This window comes from Caretta caretta, chromosome 7 (assembly GCF_965140235.1).
Source record: "Caretta caretta isolate rCarCar2 chromosome 7, rCarCar1.hap1, whole genome shotgun sequence".
Lineage (NCBI taxonomy): Eukaryota > Metazoa > Chordata > Testudines > Cheloniidae > Caretta > Caretta caretta.
In genome coordinates, this window is record NC_134212.1 from 69,513,752 (window position 1) to 69,530,758 (window position 17,007).

Consider the following 17,007-nt stretch of genomic DNA (forward strand, 5'->3'; position numbering starts at 1 on the left):
AAAAAGGGCCAGATTCCCAAAAGGATTTATTTGATCAATTTATTTCTGTTCAATGTCCTTATTTATCCTGAGTAACACACTGTAGGCATTGATCTGTATTGGAGAGGTTTTATAATTAAAAGACCTATTGTGCTTTTGTCTGAGCACTTAACTTTCCCCAAAACCACATGCAAAGGACAACACAGACATAACCAACAGGGGAAGTGTCAAAGCAAAGCAACTTGTGAAATTATAGCACTGCTTAGTGGTGCAAATACAGCAAGAACCCCTGGAATAGGGAAGTGGATAAGAAGAACCATTTCTTCTAACTTACTGAAAGAACTTAGTGAAGCTATCTCCCTTTCTGTAGGGCTATGCACATGAAAGTAACAGAATTATATATTTTAAAGGGATTTCATTTGAGTTAAAGGATTCCAGAATGCAGCTTTAAGAAATGCCACAACAACCACCCTGATAGTTGTGCAGTCTTTAGGTTACGTTTCTTAAAATGTAGCTAACAGGCAGGGTTATAAATGCTGACAAAAATATTGAGGCAGATTGGGGTCAGAGTGAATGGTCTGGTGCCTCCTAGGATTCTCCCTTTTAAAGATTCCCAACCCCATAAGACAATCTGTTTCATCTCTAATCATGGCAATGATATCTTAGCTATCTTAAGAAATTCCAAACTAAATCTCTAATATTTGAAAGTGAAAAGGCAGAAAACTCAAAGGAGGTTGTTTTAAAACTAGCATGCAACAGAATCAGCATTATCCTGGGCTATTCATGTAGCCTGGTAATTAAAAATCCAGGTGCTCTGTTATTCCTCTAGGGACTAGATCAGTCAAAGTAACACCATATGGACAATGACACTCAGTCCTTGAAAATATTCCATTTGGTTAAAATCCATTGTGTTATAGCGGTTATTTTAATTCCATAAGAGAATAAGAAGTGGTAGAATAAAAGCTATGTTCAAGAAAGACTGACTTGAAGAAAAAAAAAAACCTTTCAAATATCTTTTTTTTTTTAAATATGCTCCTTTAGATGCTGCTATCCATCTTCCCCCGACCCCCAAATTGTTTGCTATTTACTAGAGCTTGAGTGTAATCAGTGTAGGACTGATCCTACTCATCTTCCTTTGTTTGAGCCTAAACTGGAGTTATGTGGCCAAAGAAAAAAAAAAGAAAAAAAGTCACCTCAACCCTTTCATTGAGAGCAGATCACAATGGCACAAATACAGGTTATGCCTTAAGCTGTATGGTAAAAGGAAGTTCCACATTGCAATCCAAGGTCGACATTGCAGAATTTCTGGCAAAACAGGGCAATCTGTTTCAGTGCCTAGGCTATTAGGGAGCTGCCAGGAAAGCAGGCTGGTTAGACAGCCCGCCTGGCTTCTGTCAAAGGTTGGATGGAATCAGTGCATTCCTACGGAATGTTTCAGTCCAGATAGCGTTTATCAACGGAAATCTGTTCTGTCAGTTCAGCTGTGACTGAGCTGGGGCAGGGTGCGTGAAATGGGCTGTGAGGGAGAAAGCTGATGACCCACCCAGGGGCATGGTTAATCTGCAGGGAGTGGACTTTGGAAAGCCTGTGACTAAGCTAAAGGGTCACAACCATCAGTACAGCTGCAGTAGCAGGCTCACCCCTGTGGGGTCTAACCAGTAGAACAGGTACAAGGAGCTACACAATGTTAGTGTGTGTTATGTGGCGCTTCACGATCATCTGAATGGTGGCAGCAGCTGCACTACAAGGAACACAGGGGGGAAAAAATGATGGCTGTAGATTAATAAATTTGAATGTCAGACATGACCATTATCGTCACAGAATCTAGCCTCCTGCATAACAAAGGCCATAGAGTTAAATCAAGTTGGTTCCTGCATCAAGCCCATAGGTTCGGTCTTAGCTGTAATGTTTCTTTTAGAAAGGCATCAAAATCTTGCTTTAAAGACTTCGGTTGAGGGAGAATCCACCACATCACTAAGTTGTTCCAATGGTTAATTACCCTCATCAAAATGTGCCTGATTTCTAATCTGAATTAGTCTAGCTTTAGCTTCATCCAATGATCTCAAATTCTAGCAGAGGAAACAGAACCTAGTTCTTAAATGTTGGGAGATACAGGAAACCATTTCTTGCTCTGTTATTTGCCTTTTTTTTTTTTAAATGTGGCAGATCTTCACCTGGTGTAAATCAGCATAGCCCCATTCATTTCAATGGACGACCCCAATTTAGGTCTAGTTTTTTTTTTAAACCTGATCCTTTCCCTCTTCCTCAGCAATTTTATACACTAAACCAGCGGTGGGCAAACTTTTTGGGTTGAGGGCCACATCTGGGTGGGGAAAATTGTATTCAGAGCCAGGGCAGGGGGTTGGGGTGCAGGAGGGGTTCAGGCTCTAGCCTGGCACTGCTTACCTAAAAAAGAGGCTCTGGGGCGGCAGCAGCATACACCGGGGCCAGGGCAGGCTCCCTGCCTGCCTGCCCTGGCCCCATGCTGCACTGCTCCGGGAAGCAACCGGCACCACGTCCCTCCGCAGCTGCTGGGGGAGGGAGGGCACAGGGCTCCGCGTGCTGCCCTTGCCAAGCCTCCAGGTACCTCCCCCGAAGCTCCCATTGGCTGTGGTTCCCCATTCCTGGCCAATGGGAGCTCCGGGAGGTGGTGCCTGGAGGCAAGGGCAATGCAGGGAGCCCTTCCCCCCCTCCCCCCAGGCTGCAGGGACATGGTACTGGCCACTTCTGAGAGTGGCAATCCCGTAGGCCGGATCCAAAGCCCTGAGGGGCTGGATGTGGGATGTAGTTTGTGCACCCCTGCACTTAACTAAAGCCTTCATCTGCTAATCTTTAATTTTTGAGAAGTGTTTTCTAAAACCAGGAATATGAATGCTCTCTAGGTAATCTAAAGAGCATAGTGTATAGTAGATGGGAGTCTATGCTCATGCTATGCTAGAAATTCTGCTTCAGGTTAAGAAAGCACATGGTAAGTTCATAATGCTGGAAAAATAGCTGTAGGGTCTTTCTGTGGGCACAATCAAAAACAATTTGACAAGTCTTGTTTTAGTCTCGTATACATCTTCAAAAGCCATGCAGCTTGTTATAAGCTTTTGTTTTCTCATAGTATTTTTCCCTCTTCAACTCTCATGAGTAACTCTACCACAAACCTGCCTGCATACTCAGTGGAAGAAATGTAAGGCTCCAGTCCTCCTCCCCTAGGAGAAAGATCAGGTATTTGTTTGGTAATGAAACAGAGGGATAAAAATCAGATATGAACAAATATTGGTGACTGGCATGTGTCAATAACTAACTAAAACACGAGGCCAAATAGCCTAACCTTGCACATGAGAAATAATGTATTACTCTGAACAGTCTAACTGAAATCAAGGATTGCAGAATCTGCGCCATTGACTGCAGGGAGACTCTACTTGTGGCATAAGGTGCTACATAACATGCATAAAGGTATTAGGAGCTAGCCTTTAGTGAATGATTGATTATAGTTCATCTTTGCAAAGGCATGACAATGTCTCAGGATTGGCTGACTTATGTTGTTTCTAGTACAAGTGTCTTACCTTGGAGCATAAAATACAGTAAAGGAGGAACAGATTTGCCATCTCTTTCAGACTTTTAAGCCCGTAACCGGAAAATTGTCTCAAGTCAGATAAACCATTATCTCAGTCTCTGTGAAAAGCCACTTACATCCATGTTAGACTATATGTCTTGTGCTGTCGTTGAACTCAAGGGTAACGAGAATTCTAAAACTGTATCAGCAGATTAAAAAGCACTTTGGAAGGGATTTAAAGCTAGTATCCAAAAGTTTACAGGGACAGAATTAACAATTTCTCAGCAGACCTTACTTTTTTGTAGTTTCTTTGGACAGTGTTGTAGGTTACTCCTGCCTAGCCTGTAGCCATAAAGAATTTCAAATAGAAGTAAATATTCAGGATTGTACCAACCAAGCAAATTCTTGCTACTCCCTGCATTACCCATGTTAACAAATAGATGTGGGAGAAGGTTATTTGTTTTTCTGAAGAGTGACTATTGTTTCTGTGTGGAAGGCATTTAAAAGAATGACTGTGCTCTCCCTTTCACTCCCATAAACATGGAGGCTAGTTAACTTTTTAAAAATGCCTTGCCAAAAAATGCACAATTTATTGTGCTATCTTGGAGAGAGGGATCCCTAATTTGCAGCCTTGTGGCCAAATGAGCCCTGCAAGGTTTTGGGTATGACCTGTGTACATGTGTATAGGATGAAAGATGCATCTAGGCTACTTTTCCACTCACCAGATCCTCTGCCTGACTGGGGCTGCTCTAAATTACTCCAGCTAGAGCAGTCCCCTACAGACCAATCTGTTTTGCTGGGAATCACTAGGATACACTGAGTTCTCTTTGAATTCTCCCATCTCCCCGCCCCAAGAGAGCAGTTGACTAGAGACAACTAAGCTAAGGAATTGGAGCAAGGATGCCTGCCCTAAAACTTGCTCTCTGCCTGTAATTGTAAGGGGGGGATCCAAGCTGACTAATTGCAGTTTTGTTTTTATTTGCGGGTGAAGTCAAACAAGCAGCTTCTGACAATCTGTCAAGGAAGGTACAAGTACAAGCAATTAACTTCTGATGTTTAGATGAAGTTTGACTATTGGGTGTTTGGAGATTTGAGGGTGACTGGTAGAGTCACAAAATTTGACCGCTCCATACCGAATTGTTAAAGACACTATTGAACTTTTTCCCCCCCAAACCTGAGCTATTTAGAAATGCTTGAAGTCTAATGGCCCAAAGGCCTAAAGATTCTAAATGTTCTTTTAAACATCTCATGTGTTGATAACAAAAATATAGGAAAATCCCCAATTTCTTTAGGGTCCACAAAAATAGTATTTCACTGGTTCTGCCTCCAGCCTGGACAGATGTGAGCCACTCAACCTTCTCCCTAAAGAAACCGACTACAGTACAGTACAAAACGGAACTTTCCTGTAGTTTTTAAACTCAGATTCAGATCCAAATCCAGATCTAAACTTTGTGACCCAGACCTCCCTGTTCAGTGGGTTTATCTGAACATTTAGTGTCAGTGCCCAAAACTGAGGGAGTTAATTTTGAGACTCTGGCCCCTCTCTGTAAGTGAGATAAATGATACAGCTAAACATCTTTGACGGATGATGGTACTGCCCTTCTCAGAGAGTGTCTTTTGACTGATGATTTGTGTACTGTTTTGGCATTACACATCAACTCAACTGCCTGCCCTGCTGACTGATACATATTAGAGAGAAGAAACAAGGACTAACAATTAAAATGACTGAAAATGCTTTTGCCTGCTGGGACAGGTCTTTCGGTTTCTCTGTTTCCCTAACAAAAATTAAAAGACTTCTAACTAGGGAGAAAACTACATTCCTTACACTTTCTTCAGGTCAAGGTGGTTTCCATTTTATGTGAACAAAGCAGATCAGATAATTGGGGGTTGGGGAATGGAGTGGCAAAGGTTCTGCTTTGACCCATACTCTCCCTCAGTGCTCTGATATGGCATTATTCACCTTTCCTTTTGTCTGAGTGTTTGGACAAGGTCCATTTCTGTATGTCTTACTGACAGTGCCTCCAAAACCTGACTGTGAACAAGTCCTACACTGGTAAACTGATGGTAGGACAGGATAATCTACTAGCCTTTCTACATCTGTGATTTCTCTAGCTGTTAGAGCCTGGAGACAGACTAATATGAATCTCTACAAAAGGGCTGTCTTTAAGCTCATACAATACTGTGAGAAATTCAACTGTCTGGCCTTCTTTGTTTCTACAGGATATTGGGTATTTTTGGTCTACATTTTTTTCCTTTTTTAAAATCATAAACACAGGCATTTTTTAAAAAAATTGAAGTGACTCAAGAATGATAAAATAGTTTAGGTAGAATATGAAACTTCAGGTATGCAAAATATTTATTTCCATTAACAGGTCAAACAAAGGAGTATTGGAGAGATTCTCTGACATTGCCGGAAATGCAGCTCTTACAGTGAAATACCTTCCCTTTTCAGATGTGGGCTACCTCTTCTGACAGTAGTGGATATTTACTCATAGGATGGTTACATTTTAAATTACTTGTGTGGGTCCCTGTGACACTCTCCTTAGGGAGCCCAGAACCATAAGCCATGGTGTTACCTGTCTGCCTCCACAAGAGTGCTTTGCTGGAGCTTAAGCTGTGTGACAGCTCCCTGCCACACCAGTCTGTCTCACCAGCAAATGCCTTAGATTGGCAGAATCTTAAACCTTGCCTTGCCGCTAACATTCAGTGAATCCCAAGTTCTCCAGAGGCTTCTATCTCTCTGCAGTGTCCAGTCCCTCCCACTGTGACGCTCACAGAAAATTAACCAAGCGTGCATTGTCTCTTTGGAGGCAGCAGACACCACCTTGTGGGCCCTCACTCACTCAAACATTTTACTTTAATACTCAGCACGGAGATAATTTATAGTAAAACTAAGCACAAGTTTATTTTAAAAGGACATAGATTTAAGTAATACTAAGTGATACTTAGGAAGAGAAAGACAGGAATGATTACAAACAAACCAAAAATAACATGCTTTCTAGAGTCTAAAACTTAACTTCAGCGAGCCATAATCTTTGGCTAAGCACCTTCCTCACTAACATCAAGTCATCAGCATCTCCAGCCCCTCAGTTAGGAGGATCCACTTCTCCCAGAATCAAAGAGAGCTGTTCCCTTTGTCCCCTAAGAAACAGATAACGGAGTCCCCTTTCTTCCTTTTTTATAGCCCTTCATCCTCAGGTCAATTTGCTTTCTCGATTTGGCTTGATCTCTTTATCAACCTTAGATACAAATGTACTTCTGTTTTCCTTAGCCACCCATTAGCTTGATCCATGCAGACAGGTAAAGCTACATTCCTTTGTCTGGGGCAGGCTTGTTTATCAATTGCCTCCATAACCTATTTCCAGCATAACTCTTTATACGTAACCTGTATATATAATTACACAATGATACTCATGACCAGCGTGTCACCAGTTTGCATATGATAGCTTACAAGGCACTGTTTTGCTAATATTGTGACGAGAGAGCAGGGTGTTTCCTTTGCCATTTGGCATAAAGGGGCACTTAGTATAATACAGGAAAGGGACTGTGACCCTATTATAATCACACACCTTTCCTAAACAGTTGTGTTTCTGACTGCTGTAAAAGTCTCATAATCACTCACATTTCCATGCTTGACAAAAGGATTCTGCTCTGTATGTGGTTTGTAAAGTATTTTGAGATCCATCTAGATGAGAACCATGCTGCTAAATTCTGCTCTTATTTACACCAATGTAAAGCCGGAGGAACTATGAATAGGCATCCACTGTCGACAGAGTTGACAGTCCACTTTTTGACATGTGAGGATATTTTATTGTAATATCTGCATTTCTGGGCAGGTCCAGGGTACCAGGAAGATGCTGTCTTTGTTCAAATGAATGGAGTGTCTTCAGGTTTACATCAGTAATAAGCAGGAGTAGGATTTGACCCAATGTATTTTCAATCCAAATATAATAGTGATTGGGGCCATTCTACATTTGCTCTTCTAGCAAAGCACTGAAATCAATGGGACTGCCCACATGGTTAAAGTTAGGCACATGCTTATGATTTTGCTGGACTGCGTTCTGGATGAATGGATTCTTATGTATTATTAAAGGGTCTAAATAAATATAGAACATGTGTCTTGGACATTAGGGTATCTAAGCAGAAAAGTGGTAATGCAACATAAAAGTATCTTAAAAACATTGTTTTAATCACCATTGAGTAAGCCACAGGAACTATATTTAAAGAAGATGAAGACAACTTTGATCAGCACAGAAAAGAGTCGGTCAGTGAAAGTCTTTCAAGTTCTATCCGTGAATACGATGAAAGAAAAATAACCCAGTTAAAAAAAATAAATCATATGATGACCAGCAGATTGAGGGGCTGCTGGCCCTGGGTCCTTGTCAAGTTTTAGTTACACAAACCTTTGGGCTTGTCTAAATGGGGACATGTAGGACAGCTGAGGTGAATCAACTAAAAGGTGTTAAGTCAATGAAAATAATTTAAAGTACATTAACCAACTAGATGTGGATGCTGTCACTCAAGAGTAAAGTGGCCTAAATTCCCTGTAACTTAATCTGGCCCTGGGTCCTGCAAGGTGCTGAGCACCCTCACATTCAATTGGAATTGAGGATGCTCAGGGTCACTCAAAACCACACATGTTTGAATCCAATTGGCCAGATTCTCAGCTACTGTAAGTCAGTGTAACTTTATTGACTTCAGGGGAGCCGACATTCCCTCAGGCACAGGCAACAACAAGCTTTGCTGACTCCAATCTATAAAGCACATCTGACCCTCTCTCCCCCTCCCCCCCAAATCTCTGAAAAAAGCTCAAATCAAAGGCAGCAGCTTTGGGATTTCCCTGTAGTATTGGTGTGTTAGTGTAATGCTGTTGAAGAAGTAACCAGTATATGGTCAGATACTGTGAAAACTGAGAGCCACACATGTAAAGAATTGCCAGCATCTAGATTAGGTTGCAATATTGCTGAAAAATATGAGTATGAAACTGTTTCAAACGAATGAATTTTTTTTTTGAAAGAAACAGTCACAAATCTATACCTGAAGTAGGGTGTTCTTTTCCATTTGCTATTCTGCTGTTCAAAGTTTCATTAATCTAACCAGGGACCAGAAATAATGTCATGTGACCTATTTCACACTGATTAGCAGTTACAAAAGAGCAGAAGTGAACACTTTGCCAGCAACCCATAATCTGTAGCTTATTCTTTTGAAATATTCACTGAATACAGAAAATGGGACTGATTGATGACGAATGCATAAATAAAAAAAAAGCTCTAATTCAACCATCTCTAGCATTTACCCTTTAGGCTAGAGCCAAGTGCAAAGAAGCTTGTATTATACTGGTTTACCCTACATAGGATAGAATAATAATACATAATAATAAATATATCTGGCTCTTATACGGTTTAATTGTATTTTAATGTGTGTGTGCGTGCAATGCTCTGAATGCTACAGGGGAAGAGCTTGTACTTTATTTTTAAATTACTTTGTTCTATTATTTATTTATTAAGGTAATTGTTCCACACAGCTGCTCAGTTGTCATAATCCATTTAGGGACAGCTTCTTTCACATTTACTCATGTTTACTCAGAGATTAGTCCCAGTGATGTCATTAAGTTTAATTGAAAAGTAAGTTACTATAATCTGATTTAGGGTGACAGAAATCTTGCCTTTAATATTTGATTTGCCCTTGCTGGTATTTTTTGGTGATCATTCAAAGAGCAGAATTTAAATCTCAAATATGTTTTAACTCTACTATAAATGTGACCCTTTTCACAAAATAGGGCAATTCAAAGTTAGGCTTTACCCTCCTCCTTTACCTAGCCAGTTGCTGAAACCTGTTAACCCACACTTAAGACCAAACCATTTAAATTCAGCACTTCCCTCTCTCCCCCTGGGTGGTATCTAGATCCATAAATATACAAGCTACAATGTATCTTGTCCTGTGCATCCAATGGGCAATGAAACAATTAACCTCCCTCCTCAAACTGCTGTGCTGCATTTTATTTTGTTCTTACAAATTGGTGTGAATTGGTGGGTCTGTATGAAATTAGAATTTGATGCTTTCTTACAGCTTGTTAATATTCAAATACACCTTATTGTTTGCATTCTTTTGGGACTGTTTTTATTCTCAGACTGTTTGATATGTGACACAAAAGATTTCAGGTCACTTTAGTAATGCATGTACCAGAATATCAACCTCCATAATTAAATGATCCTAAGGCAATCTTATATTTATAAGAAATCCCAAACATTTTTGCAATACCTATGTGAGGAAGAAAATTAAACATCATGTATTAAATATAATTTCTATCTATATTTAGCATAAGCTTTACTCACCCATAAAAAGCACAGCTCTCCAAACTGGGACAAAAAAGAATAGCCGATCTGTAGCGTGAAGCTCTGTCCTTTATAGCTTCCAAGCTGAGGATAAGGAGAATATTTTATAGCTGTCAGGCAGACAAGCAGCCCACAGTTTTCTGTCTCTCCTCTTTTTCTATGACCCTGATCTTCAAATGCATCTAATACTCCCTAATTACTTAATCCCCCACCGCTGCTTGTGTTTCCAGTTCTTAGATGTCATTAACAGAAATGGAAACACAGTAATTACTATGCCAGCAGAGAACCTTTAGGAACTTAAATTTCTGTTGAATCTGCTTCTGCTCTCATTTAAGGGTGTGACAATTGAGCTAAATAAGGGCCAGGTTTTCAAAAGAGCCCAGATCCCACCTGGTACCTTAACACTGACGGTTTTAAAAAGTGCTCAGCACCCAGAAATTACTCAGTATTGAGCATTCTTGAAAATCTGGCGAGTTTATTTAGAGCCATTGTGTGCTGTGTTCTTTCAAAAGCCTGGTCCTAAGCGTTTGAACTCAGTTGATCATAGTTTACTCTTCATATTCATCCTACAAAAAGTTGTATATTTTTTCACAAACATCTTGTCAAAACCTGAAACTGCCCTGTTCAGACTGTGGTTTGTTGTTTTTTTTTTTGCTAGTACATTTTCTGAATTGTTTTGCAAGAAAAAATGTTGCTATTTTTCAACTAAGAGTTTCAAAAATTCACTTTTATTCTGCATTTTTCAACCAGTCCTATTTTATTTTGTGCGTCAAGTATCTAACAGCCGAACAAATGAAGTGAAATTTGGCTCACTGGGGACAGTTATAACCAGTTACAAACCCTGCGCTGTGGCTTAGTATGCATTTAAGGGAAAAAACTCTATGGCTATTAATACTCTAAAGATTATACCAGAAAGTAGATTGAGCTGCCATGTGTGGTACCACCCAGCAGGCATTAAATGGTAGCGTTGGTTATAGCAGCACAATGCTCAATAAAGTTTGTTACTGATACTTAAGGCTGCGAGTCTGTCACATAGGTCACGGAAGTCATGGATTCCATGACTTTCCGGGACCTCTGTGACTTCTGCAGCAGCCAGTGCAGCTGACCCCAGTGCTGCCCAAGCAGCTGGGGCGGCCCTGGAGCCAGCTGCACAGGACAGCTGCTTGGGTGCCCCTGCCCCCAAGCAGTAGCAGCATCCCAGGCCTCCAGAGGAGCAGCAGTGGCACCCAGGAGCCCCACAGCCTACCTAAGACTTAGTCATGGGTATTTATAGTACAAGTCATAGATGGGTCACGGCTGTGAATTTTAGCTTATTGCCTGTGACCTGTCCATGAGTGACTAAATCTTAGCCTTACTGATGCTTTATGTTGAATCATGGTGCTAGGACCAGTGAGTTGTGTTTATTGTATTTAAATCACTAAATCCTACAGACAATGGGTATTATTTTAACCAGCTTCAAGCTTGGAAATCCAGTAAAGGAATAGAAAATCTGGACTTGTTAGAATGTCTATTGATAAGTTTAAAAAAAAGGTTAAAATGGATGTTCTCCACTCCACATGAGCCAGGAGGGCAAGCTGACTGGTAAATGGATATTTTTTCAGTCACAATGGGATGTGTATGAAGTTGTAAGTGTACTGGAAAATAAAGGTCCTAAGCTCCATTACATTCAATAATGGGGAAAGCTGCTTACATATTTATCAGCATGTCATGCTGGCAGATGCAGAAAAACAGCATGTTCCATAGGCATCAGTGTACTGGAGAAATGTTTCCAGGCACTCAGAATATTACAGAGATGCATGACATGTTAAAAGAGACCAAGAACTGCCAGTGCTGTAGATGAGTATGTCACAAAATACAGAGAGCCTGCTGCCGTGTGTAAATGTGGAAGTGTGCATAATGAATTGACACATAACTGCATGCTGCTGGGCATCAAAGATCTGGATATTGGGTTTAGGATGTTGACAAAATCCAAACTAGAATTGCCACATGCTGTAAACATGTGCAGAGGTAGTAGAATTTCAGAATAAATGCAAGCAAGAGGGATAAATACTGGCATTTCAGAGGCAGACACAGGAAACTATATAGACCAAAGAGTGACAAAATTCAAGTGCAAAACCAGCACAGAGGCTCAGTCCAATAAAGAGAGTCACAGGTGGTGGTTTTATAGCATTGAACATGCCAGTAGTATCCAGCCTACATGGGGGCCACATCCACCATCCAGTGGGAATCTTACCATGGATTTCAACAAGCATTGGGTCAGGCCCAGAGATAGCTGTAGAAAGTAGGAATAGTTTTTCTTTGCAAAAGGCTATACACAACAAAAGCAGCAAAATAAAGTATATGGTTATCTGGCTGAAGCAAAGAGGAAAGTACATCTGATGATCTCATCTTCAGTATCACACCAAGATGCAGTGAATATCAGTGGGACAACAGAGGTTTATTGCACAAAGCACTCAAGCAGCCAGGTCTGGAAATCCTATGACAAATTAACGGTGGTTCTATGTGCAAACTAATCAGCTACAAAGATTACTGCAAAATAAGACAGGATGGGAATCCAGATTGGCAGAACAAGCCAATCTAAAATTATATTACAATTCTAATATTGCTCTCTCTCACACACTGAAGTGAACATACTGTATAATAACTATATGATAATAGCACCTAACGACCCCAAAGGAGATTGGGGCCCCATTGTGCTAGGGGCTGAACAAATACATAGTGAGAAACAGTCCCTGCTCTTGAAAAGCTTACAATCTAAATTGCCAAGACAGACAAAGGATGGGAGAGGAAACAGAAGCACAGAGGTGAAGTGAATTGGCCATGTAACTGTTAGAAATATCTATAATATTTTGTGCTCAATGCGTATTAATATGTGGTGTGACTAACACATTGATAATGGAATTGATATATATCACCCCAGCATAAATTTGTCAACAAATGCATTTGGATTTTTCTAGAGGGAGAAAAAAGTGATGCATTCTATTATATAATTGTAAGTAAAACAGCCTCATTTCAGATAAAATTGGACACCTGTTTTGATATGAAAAGGGAAAACTAGGAATCAAAGAGAATGTTATCAAAGGCCTCCTCTATGCTGGGTACCATACAGTCAGTAACTCCTTTGAATTATATCAGATTTCTTCTTCTTTGAATACCAATGAAAGGACACTCTAATCTGTTCATGGCTCCAACAGATGCAATTATTTGGGGTTTCAGAGTAACAGCCGTGTTAGTCTGTATTCACAAAAAGAAAAGGAGTACTTGTGGCACCTTAGAGACTAACCAATTTATTTGAGCATAAGCTTTCGTGAGCTACAGCTCACATCCGATGAAGTGAGCTGTAGCTCACAAAAGCTTATGCTCAAATAAATTGGTTAGTCTCTAAGGTGCCACAAGTACTCCTTTTCTTTATGCGAATTATTTGGGGGGCAATTGAATATTTTAAGACAAGAAACCATCACTTGCAAAGCATGCCATTTCTGTAACTGAGTTTAAAATAAATCGAAGTAAAACAGAAGGGAAAGCGGAGGTGTTAGAACAGAGGGTGAGAATAGTTCAGAAGTAGAAGTAGGGTTCAGGATCATGCTTTAACACACTTACTTACAAGGGAATTTGAATTAAGATGTGATGCTCTAGAAAACTAGAGGTGAAATCCTGGCCTCACTGAAGTCAATGCTAAAATTCCCACTGACTTCAGTTAGGGTTAGAATTTCACCCGAAGGATTTTATAGGGCCCACTTGTGCCTGAAAAGCACAGCAGTGTGCTGGAGGTGGTGCAGAGATGTACTACCCCATGTGGAGCTCTGGGAGGGATTGTGCATCTGATATGCACAATCCTCCCACACCTCCACAGGACACAGGAAAACAAGTCTACTGCATTAGCCCTTAGAACATTCTCTTAAGGAAATTGCTTATTAATAAATGACTTTCCTGCCTGCAACTGGCAATCAGTTTATCCCCTGAAGCATGAAAATGAAGAGTCCAGATAAATGCTCATAAGTGCTTAGAGATCCTCAGAAACAGGCTGTGTAAATGAAAATGATATCACTATTACTTAAAACTATGTATAACTAGAGATGCTATTCATTTGTGTAAATAACTCACAAAAGCACATTCAGTAATATAAGGAGCCCACCATCGGCTTGTCTACATGATATTTTTGCACTGTTTGAACTATAGCTGTGATTCTAAACTGATCTGGTACAAAAGGCTGTGCAAACACTCTTATTTCAGTTGAAGAGGGGCTTCTTTTGGTTTAACTAAAGTCAATTAGTCATGAATGCTAAACCAAAAGAAGCCATCTTAAACTGAAATAAGAGGGTACACAGGTGTGTGCTTTGGTTTAAATAAATCACTTTACAAAATGATTTATGGAAAACTGTTAGGATTTTCTAGTGTAAATAACAAGGCTATTCATCTACTGAAGATGATGTCCTAAACTACAAGTCTTATCTACAGTTTAGAAGTACATTGTTGGGTTTTTTTGTTTTTTTTTAAACCATGCACTATATTAAACAATCTTTGCCCTAGGGCCAAATCCAGGAATTTTTACTCTGGCAAATCTCCTGTTTGTAAGTGTATAGTACATATCTTTCTCTGGAACAATATTTTCCTGTAGTGTGCAGTAGATCATTTTGAGCAATACGGTTCCCGTACATTCCATTTTTATTTCTTGCTTTGTAAACGGCAGGCTTTCTGCACAAAGCACCACATTGGATTTGGTTTATGTTTTTCTTTTGTACCTGTTTATGTCCTGATCCAGCATAGCTCTTAAACCCATGTGTAACTTTAAGCAAGTGAGTAATTGCATTGACTTTAATATGTCAGGAATCAGGGCATGCAGCACAGCCAGTCTGGAAGCAGGGCATGTTCAGTCTCTAGGCCACCTTACAAGCAAATCAGGCCTGTAATAGGCTGCCTGATTGACTCTTCTCATCAGGGGCTGTAGCCAATAGAGAGAATCTTAAGTCCAGCAATAGCAGCAGTTCAGCAGCTACTCAAAGCATTTGCCCATGATTGTAATGGTGCCCGTGCCTGCTTGCTCCCAGCCCTGCTCCAGCCTTGTTCAAGTCCCCTCTAGCCCTGCCCTCGCCTTGCCCCTGCCTTGCTTCATTCCAGGTAACCTGGTCCTAAGCCTGAGCTCCGATTCCTGATTTCTGCTCTAACCACTGGGCATGACTTCCCCAGTCCCTGTCACTGACACAATGAGACCAGGCATGTACTTAGTGTAAACTGGATTGGAACCTTAGAGAACATCTCTAAGCAGAATGTCCCTCGTGAGAATCGAATTGCTCAGATAATATGTTCATGGATATCCCATGAGAAAAGTAAGGGCTGACTTCTTATACTTTTAAACCTTTTGTTAGTCTGATGGAGAGGAAACTGATTAATCAAGGAAGTGTTGGGAATGCACTACAAATAAAAACATGCCAACTAGAGACACGGGGAAAAATATTTCTGCTGGCTGATTTCCCTCCCCCTTCTCATCCTTCTTCCCCCCCTCCCCCCACTTCCCCCGTAGATCCATTTTCTGTAGGTCTGAGCCATGTGGAAACTTCTACTTACATTTAAAAAAGAAAAGAAAAACAAAGATAGGCAGGGCTCATAGTTTGGCATTCCAACCCTTTAAGCTATGCGGCTGTGTGGCACTGGATTGGCACTGGATTCTATTCCTGCCTCTGCAACTCACCTGCTGTGCGACCTCACCTCTTTTGTTTCTGTGTTCCTCTGCCATACTTTGTCTTGTCTGTTTAGAATATAAGATGTTAGCAGCAAGGACTATCTCTTGCTAAGCATTGCTACAGTGCCTAGCACCTTTGGGCCTCGATCTCGACTGTAATAGTACTACGAATGGATAATGATCGTCAAGTGCCCTTGTTTTCTGACGGTTTGTCTTTCCTCTGTCTCCCTTACTGCAACGCTTTAACTAGCTCATTTTACATCCAGTTTAGTTTTTGTGTGAATTTAGTGTGCTGCTGCTATAATAAAAATATATACGCACTGATTTTTATGCTCTTTAGTACAGAATAAAAGTGCCTGGCTACAATGGAAAAGCAGTGCATACCCCTTTCCAGTCAGCCTGCTATCTTACTTCCACAACTTTAAAAAGAACTGTTATCCTCTCTTTTCCTCCCCTCATGCTTTTTATGAGCTGACGGAGAAATTTATAAGGTGCTTATCTGCAGTTCTAAGATGACAAGCAAAGGCCTGGAGGAGCTGAAGTTATGCTTTTTGGGGCCAATAAGAAACTCCCTTTCTGAGAAGACGCAGATGAAGAGCACTCACCATGCTGCTAAGAAAGAGGGTACTCCTGGAGGGCGAACAAGTGACTAACAGGAATATGCATAATAGCATGTGATCTGGGTTGAATTTAGCTCTAGTTAGGAAGCTTGTACATAAGGATTCAAGCCAGTGGTATCTGTGTTATGCTACCGTTTTTCTTTTCCTGCATGAATCATTTTCACAAGGCCCACATGCTAACATTTCTCAGACTTGTCAAAACGTTATTTTTAGCCTCCTTTGATTGGGTCTGCGGAAGTGTCCCTGGAGGAGCTCAGAGCAGCTTTCTCAAAGCCATAAGCATCATTAGTCTCAGCATGTTGGCCAGATTCCTATGCCAATACAGGGACTACAGTGCCCTTGCTATGGATCTGGACAATTATTCTTCCCTTCCCTAAAACCTTGTTGAGGAGTGCTGCTGGGGCAGAATGACTGCTCTGATTCTAGCCCTCAGGAGGCTGCATTCCAGCACTAGGGAAAGGGATCCTTGAAGTAGAGACAGAAGATCACTCTCTCTATTAATCCCAGGTGAAATTCCCATTGACTTCTACAGAGTTTTTGTTCTTCATGCAAAGGCCATACATGTATGGCCCTCAAGCTGTAAAGTATTTTATGACAATGAAAGGGACTATATAATTCTAAGGTGATGTGAGCCTCTACTGTGCTTTATCATAAATTCTCTGGTGGTTTCTTAAAGTAGCTGAGAATATATGCCTTCAAGCTTATACCAAGAATATTCACTACATGGATTCTATTTGCAGCTGTGCTTCTGACTTGCAGTGTGGCATTGGAAAACCTTGGGAGCCTCTCTCTATTTCAGTTTTTCCAACTTTAAAATAGGGACACTACTTGCCTACCTCAGTGGAGCAT

The 17,007-nt window shown here is 40.7% G+C and overlaps 2 protein-coding genes across 4 annotated transcripts in view; one reads left to right on the top strand and one right to left on the bottom strand.

Annotated features, from left to right (window-relative positions):
* LOC125639841 (rap1 GTPase-GDP dissociation stimulator 1-like) overlaps positions 1–10,189 on the bottom strand; it is a 53,763-nt gene extending 43,574 nt beyond the window's left edge. The window contains exon 1 of one of the 3 annotated variants that reach the window (XM_048857588.2): positions 9,859–10,189. In XM_048857588.2, coding sequence (XP_048713545.2) covers positions 9,859–9,862 — 4 coding nt within the window. In that variant the 5' untranslated portion in view covers positions 9,863–10,189. The remainder of the gene's footprint in view (positions 1–9,858) is intronic. The other 2 variants (XM_048857587.2, XM_048857589.2) reach the window with 2 other exon arrangements.
* SH2D4B (SH2 domain containing 4B) overlaps positions 1–17,007 on the top strand; it is a 172,798-nt gene that overhangs the window by 9,597 nt on the left and 146,194 nt on the right. The window lies entirely within an intron of this gene.